At 43.2% G+C, this 7,257-nt stretch overlaps 1 protein-coding gene across 1 annotated transcript in view; it reads left to right on the top strand.

Moving 5' to 3' along the window:
- RIMKLA (ribosomal modification protein rimK-like family member A) overlaps window positions 1-7,257 on the top strand; it is a 33,881-nt gene that overhangs the window by 23,823 nt on the left and 2,801 nt on the right. The window contains exon 4 of the mRNA XM_011944931.1: window positions 5,670-5,873. Coding sequence (XP_011800321.1) covers window positions 5,670-5,873 — 204 coding nt within the window. The remainder of the gene's footprint in view (window positions 1-5,669; window positions 5,874-7,257) is intronic.

Raw genomic sequence — 7,257 nt, forward strand, 5'->3', positions numbered from 1 at the left:
CACTCGGGCTGCTGCTCTGCCTGGACAAGACATTCCTCAAGTGCTGCTTAGAAAAATGGAGTTCCCCTTTGAGGAGCTTGCAGTGTCTCTTCCTCTTTGTCCTTTGTTCTTGCTTTTGTCAGATCATGCTCACCTCTTCCTCGAACTATTGCAGTCAACTCCTGACTTACTGCTGATCGGTTCCCCTAACTCCGCTGCCAGTGCCTCTTCTGTTCTTTTTTTGAAGTAATTTCTCTGAAACATAGATCTATTCTTGACACACTCTCGCTGAAAAACCCTCCCAAGACCTTGTGCTGCCTATTAGACAGAGTCCATATTCCTCATCAGGAAACTGAAGGCCCTGCACGAACAGCCTCAGCCTTCCCTTGCAGCCTTCTGTGGCCGCGTGAACCTTTCATAATCCATTCCAGACTACTTCTCATTCACCACGTAGACCATGCATTTTCCCCTCTTTAAGCGACCGCTCTTTTCCCTTCACTGAGAATGCCATCTTTCTCTGCTCACTTGGTCAACAACTTCTGCTCATCCTTTAAGGCCAGCTCCAGATGTCATTTCTTTTCCACACACATCCCTGGTCTCCCTCCCTGTCTTCCAGACAAAATTAATTGCTCTTCCTTTTTTGTTTCCATAGCATTTTGTATGTGCCTCTAGCAGAATGCTATACTTTGTGACAGTTACAGGTTTATATGCCTGCTTCCTTTACTAGACTGCAAGCTGCTCAGTGGTGGGGACCAGATCCTGAGCGTCTGTCTCTGTAAGGCTTACTGCAGTGTTCAGTGCATCGTAGGGACTCAGTAGGGACATCAGCAACAGACAGCAGTCCTCCTGCAGTACATGAGCAGGTGCCTCATCGGGATACCCAGGTGGCATGCTTAAACGCTCTGGGCATCTGGAGTGAGGGAAGGTCACCCTAAATAGATAGTAGTGAGCAACTACTATGGTATAGGGACTATGCAATAGAAATGACCTAGACAGCACTCCATCCTGGGTGACAGAGTGAGACCGTGTCCCCCCCACCCCCCCCAAAAAAAATAGAACTAGACCCAGTCACTGATCTCAAGGAGCTCAAATGTGTAGACACAGTTGCACTGCAGGGTGATCACTGATATAGCAAGTATGCCCAGGGGTCTGTTTGAGCCTACAGGAGGGAGGGGACAGTTCTGCTGTGAAGTCTTCACTGGAAGAAAAGGAGACTTCAGTGGAAGTGTAGAATTTGAATTGGAGGAAGTGAGCGAGCAACACATGGAAGCAGGGGTAGGCAACGCAACCTGTAAGCATAGATGAGTCATGTTGAGGAGCAGAGAAAGGAGCTTGGGTGGCAAAGCGGGGCTCTTAGTGCTATCCAGATATGCTACTGAGCTCAATTTCAACCAGCCTTTCAACTAGTCATTTTTATTGTGGTAAAATACACATAACATAAAATTCAAATATTTATTGAGTGCCTACAAAATGCCAGGCACTGTTCCAGGGATACAGATAAGAACAAAAGTTCCTGCCCTCAAAGAGCTTCCATTGTAGAAAGGTAAGATAGCAAACAGAAATTAAATATAATACATAATGTTTTATAAATTTAAAAAATGGAAATACAATTCACATAAAAAATTTACCAGTGCAAAGTGTGAAATTCATGGGATTTTAGTGAACTCCCTGTGTTTTACAACTAACTACTTAATTTCAGAACGTTTCCATCACCCCTGAAAGAAGCCTCATATCTCGTAGGAGTTAGTCCTGATTGCCAGGTCCCTGGCAACCACTGACCTATTATTAATAGTACTTTCTGGGTGGCTCAAGCCTGTAATCCCAGCACTTTGGGAGGCCGAGACGGGCGGATCACGAGGTCAGGAGATCGAGACCATCCTGGCTAACACGGTGAAACCCCGTCTCTACTAAAAAATACAAAAAACTAGCCGGGCGAGGTGGCGGGCACCTGTAGTCCCAGCTACTCGGGAGGCTGAGGCAGGAGAATGGCGTAAACCCGGGAGACGGAGCTTGCAGTGAACTGAGATTTGGCCACTGCACCCCAGCCTGGGCGACAAAGCGAGACTCTGTCTCAAAAAACAAAAACAAAAACAAAAAAAAACAAAATAATAATAATAATACTTTCTGTTACTATAGATTTGCCTGTTTTGGCTATTTTATATGAATGGATTTATACAGTATGTGGACTTTGGTGTCTGGCTTCTTTCGCTTAGCATGATGTCTTCAAAGTTCATCTGTGTTGTTAAAAGTAACACTAGTTTATCTCTTTTTGTGACTTAATAATATGACTGTTGTATGGCTGTACCACATTTTACATTTCCACCAGCAGTGTTTGAGGGTTCCAGTTTCTCCATATCCCCACCATCACTTGTTATTTGTTATGTATCTATGTATGTTTATTATTGCTATCTAGTGAGTGTGAAATGGTATCTCATTGTGGTTTCAACTTGCATTTACCTAAAGACTAACGATGTTGAACACCTTTTCATGTGCTTGTTGGCCATTTGTGTATCTTCTTTGAAGGAATGTTTTTTCATATCCTTTGCCCACTTTTTAACTGGGTTTTTAATCTTTTTATTTTCAAGTTTAAAGGATTCTTATATAATGTAGATTCTTTTTTTTTTTTTTTGAGATAGGCTCTCACTGGACTGCAGTGGTGTGATCTTGGCTCACTGTAGCCTCTACATCCTGGGCTCAAACAATCCTCCTGCCTCATCCTCCCAAGTAGCTGAGACTATAGGCATGCACCACCATGCCTGGCTGATTTTTCATTTTTTATAGAAATGAGATTTTCTCATGTTGCCAGGCTGGTCTCAAACTCCTGGACTGAAGCCATCCACCCACCTCGGCCTCCCAAAATGCTGGGATTACAGGCATGAGCCACTGTGCCCAGCCATATAATGTAGATTCTAAATCCTTATTAGATATATAATAACATGTTTGAACATGTTTTTCCCATTCCCATAGGTTGTCTTTTCATTTCTTGATATAGTATCTTTGATGCACAAAAGTTTTTTATTTTGGTAAAGTCTGACTTGTCTATTTTTGTTTGTTTGTTTCCATATGCTTTTTATGTCATTTTGTGCTTGCCTAATCCAAAGCCACACAGATTTACATTTATGTAGCCTTCTAAAAGCTTCATAGTTTTAGCCCTTACCTTTGAGTCTTTGATCCATTTTGAGTTAATTTTTTTTGCCGGGCGTGGTGGAGTTAATTTTTATGTTTGGTATGAAGTAGAGGTTCAACTTTATTCTTCTGAATGTGGATATCCAGTTTTTCCCAGTACCATTTGTTGAAGAGCCTATTCATTCCCCCACTAAATGCTGTTGGAAACCTTGTCAAAAATCAGTTTGCCATGTGCGTGAAGGTTTATTTCTGGGCTCTCAATTTTATTCCATTGATACAGTTCTATCTTTATGCCAGGCCACACTGTCTTGATTACTGTAACTTTATAGTAAGTTTTGAGATTGGACCCGTTTTCCCTCAAGTGGGATTAACCATCCTTGTTATAATGGCTTCCTAGTGCTAGCATGAAGTATGAGTGAAATAATAAAAAATCAAAGTGCTTGGCACTTAGTACATGATTAACCAATCTTACTGCCTTTTTCTCCTTTTTTCCTTCTTGCCTTAAAACTGTAGCTCCTTTATTAACTGTAGACTGACCTCCATATTAGAACTTCTGTACCCGAAACCAAGAAATCCAGTTCCTATCTCTAGTCCCCATCTCCGCTGAAAATCCTACCTAATGTCCAGAGAACCCAGTGCATATACCTGAATCTCAGCCATCTGTTGCCAGAAGTCAGATCTCCAGATCTCCTGGCATCAGATGTGTATCTGCTTGCCCCACACTCATTGATTGAAGACAGGGAACACTGATGCTGCATCGTCCACACCTGCTGGAGCCTCTCCATTTTCCTCTTGTGACCCCTTGCTGGGTCCTATCCAACTTCCCTGACACTGACACCCACTTACCTGCACACTCTCCTGTCACCTGCCACGTGGCCGTCTTCAGATCACGTGGCCATACTCCTTCAGCTCTGTCAGGTGTCTAGGGTCCAGTCATCTTGGGAATGATTGCATCCTGGTTATAACATGTTTTGGAATTTACTTTTCAGTTGTATGTACCACTAGGGACTGGTTTGTTTGTTTGTTTTTGAGATGAAGTTTCGCTCTTGTTGCCCAGTCTGGAGTTCAGTGGCACCATCTTGGCTCACCACAACCTCTCTGCCTCCTGGGTTCAAGCGATTCTCCTGCCTCAGCCTCCTGAGTAGCTGGGATTATAGGCATGCACCACTATGCCCAGCTAATTTTGTATTTTTAGTAGAGATGGGGTTTCTCCATGTTGGTCAGGCTGGTCTTAACCTCCTGACCTGAGGTGATCTGCCCATCTCAGCCTCCCAAAGTGCTGGGATGACGGGCATGAGCCACTGTACCTGGCCTGGGACTGGTCTTTTTATTAAGACTTCAGAAGAGTTCCATTCCTTGTAACATGGTGACACAAAGCTTAGGAAAACCACCTCTTTGTCCCATATTTGCTGAAAAGAATGCTCAGACTGGGCATGCTCATGTCAGATTTGCAGAGCAAATTTATCAGAACCCCTGCTCAGGTGTGTTAACTAATATATCAATGGAAAAGCCAATGGTGGCCGGGCATGGTGATTCACACCTGTAATTCCAGCACTTTGGGAGGCTGAGGCAGGCAGATTACTTGAGGCCAAGAGTTCGAGACCAGCCTGGCCAACATGGTGAAACCCCGTCTCTACTAAAAATACAAAAATACCAGGCATGGTGGTGTGTGTCTATAATCCAATCTACTCTGGAGGCTGAAGCAGGAGAATTGCTTGAGCCCGGGAGGCGGAGGTTGCAGCAACCCAAGATCGTGCCACTATACTCCAGCCTGGGTGACAGAGTGAGACTCTGTCTAAAAAAAAAAAAAAAAAGCTGATGCTAAATTACTACAAAAGTGTAGGCGATTTGAATAGAAAATAATTTAGAATCAAGAAGGAATGCTTTCTGCAGAGATCAGTAGAGGCATAGGCCATTCCTTTCAGAATTAAATGGGTATAGCCAAATAATAACTTTATGTCTACAAGGAAGGATGCCTGTCAGTGGTTCCCTCCTTTGAGCTCCCACAGAATTATGCATAGACCTCTCTTGATGTTCTATCACTCTGTGCTACCTTTTTTTTGGGATTCTCTCTCCATCCAGACTTGGAATTTCTCTAAAGTATGTTCAATAAATTATGTTCTACAAACATTAATTGACATCTGCCCTGTGCATCCAGCCCAGTGTTAGGTCTGAGGAGTTTTTTAAAAATGAGTTAGATGTGGATCCTGCCTAATCAGCATCCTGGGGGTGATGGCAGATGCTAATTAACTGTTTTAGGGACTGAATTGATTAGATCCTTGGGATTCTATTTTGGCTCTTTCTCTGTGTTTCTAGAATAATCATTATGTCATTTCAAAAAGAGTGATGGTGGAGGGAGAGGGTATTAGGACCTGAGGAAAGTGAAGGGAAAGTAAGGTTCCATGGTCATTTAATAAGAAGCAAAAGTCTAGCAGAGAAATAGAAGGGACCAAAGTGAGGCAAGTTCAGAGAGAACTGATGACTTGATGGACAAGGAGGCCAGATGGCAAGTACAGAGTCCAGAGCTTCTCTAAACCCTTTTCTTGCTCTTTCTCTTCTTAAAGGAAAAGCTGTTTTTCTGGCAAGAGATAAACATCACCTCTCTGACATCTGCCATCTGATCCGCCACGATGTGCCCTACCTGTTCCAGAAGTACGTGAAGGAGTCCCATGGAAAGGACATCCGGGTGGTGGTGGTAGGGGGCCAGGTCATAGGCTCTATGCTTCGCTGCTCCACTGATGGACGGATGCAGAGCAACTGCTCTCTCGGTAAGGTATAAAAGCACAGGGTTTCATTAGGGTATTTGGACCCATTCACCAAATGTATATCGATCCCTACTGTCTTGTCAGACCCTCTGCTAGACACCAGGATCTCACAGATGAGAATGAGGAACAACCCCTTTCCTATGGCAGCAGGCAATCCTGAAGGGGAGCATATGAGTATAAGCGCTGTGGCAGAGGTCAGACAAGGAGTGTCAGGACATGGAGGACTGAACCCTCTCCTCTAGGTGTTAAGACTTAAAAAGGGAGTGACATGAGGACCGACCTTGGAGAAAAACTCCCATCTGGGTAAAGGATGAAATGAAGGCATAAGATGGGAGGCAGGGAGGTGAGGCTTGAAGCTGTTGCAACAGCTCAGGCAAAAAAAAATAATAATAAGAGTCTAAAGTGATGACAGGAGAAATACCATATTTTCCTTTTATATTTTAATGGAAGTGTCTTCCTTTTTTGTATGATGCTATTAGAAAACTACAGTTTATGCTTTGGTCGAATGCATAAACCCATCCCATTAACCCGTTAATAAAGTTTGTTTTCTGTTGTACTGAATGGCGATACTCCAAGAGGGATGTAAGTTCTTGTCCCCATCGCAGAAAGCTATTGTCAACTTCATTGAATGAGTTTATATGTTGGTAATAGGAAAAATATCACAATCACTAGTTATTATTTCCTAAATCACCATATGAGTATACCAAGTCCAGTGACTAATAAAGAGGCTTAGACACTGTCTGGCGCTTCTTTCATTGATAGTCATTGAGCATTTCCAGGAACAGACTCCGTGATGGATGCCAGGAGTGGAGAGATGATGAGAGAGCCCTTGCCCTTGGGTAGCATGTGGTCCCATAAAGAAGACATATGGGCCAGATGTGGTGGCTTATGCTTGTAATCCCAGCATTTTGGAAGGCCAAGGCAGGAGGATCACTTAAAGCCAGGAGTTTGAGGCCAGCCTGGACAACAAAGTGAGACCCCATCTCTACAAATTTTTTTTTTTTAAAGTTAGCCAAGTGCAGTAGCACATGCCTGTAGTCCCAGCTGAACTCACAAAGCTGAGGTGGGAGGATCCTTTGAGCCCAGGAGTTTGAGGCTGCAGTGAGCTATCATTGCACCATAGCACGACAGTCTGGGCAACAGAGTGAGACCCTATCTCTTAAAAAGAAAAGAAGAAGGAGGAAGGAAGAGATAATTATAAGATAATTGTGATAAAGTGGTGTGTTGGAGTCAAATGCTAGATTCAGGTTGACATACTACTAAGTATCTTACGTGTTATCTCATTTTCTTTTCTCTCTCTCTCTTTCTTTCTTCCTTCCTTCCTTCCTTTCTTCCTTTCTTTCTTCTCCTTCCTTCCTTCCTTCCTTTCTTTTTTTTTTTTTTTTTT

This window comes from Colobus angolensis, unplaced genomic scaffold (genome assembly GCF_000951035.1).
Source record: "Colobus angolensis palliatus isolate OR3802 unplaced genomic scaffold, Cang.pa_1.0 Scaffold106, whole genome shotgun sequence".
NCBI lineage: Eukaryota > Metazoa > Chordata > Mammalia > Primates > Cercopithecidae > Colobus > Colobus angolensis.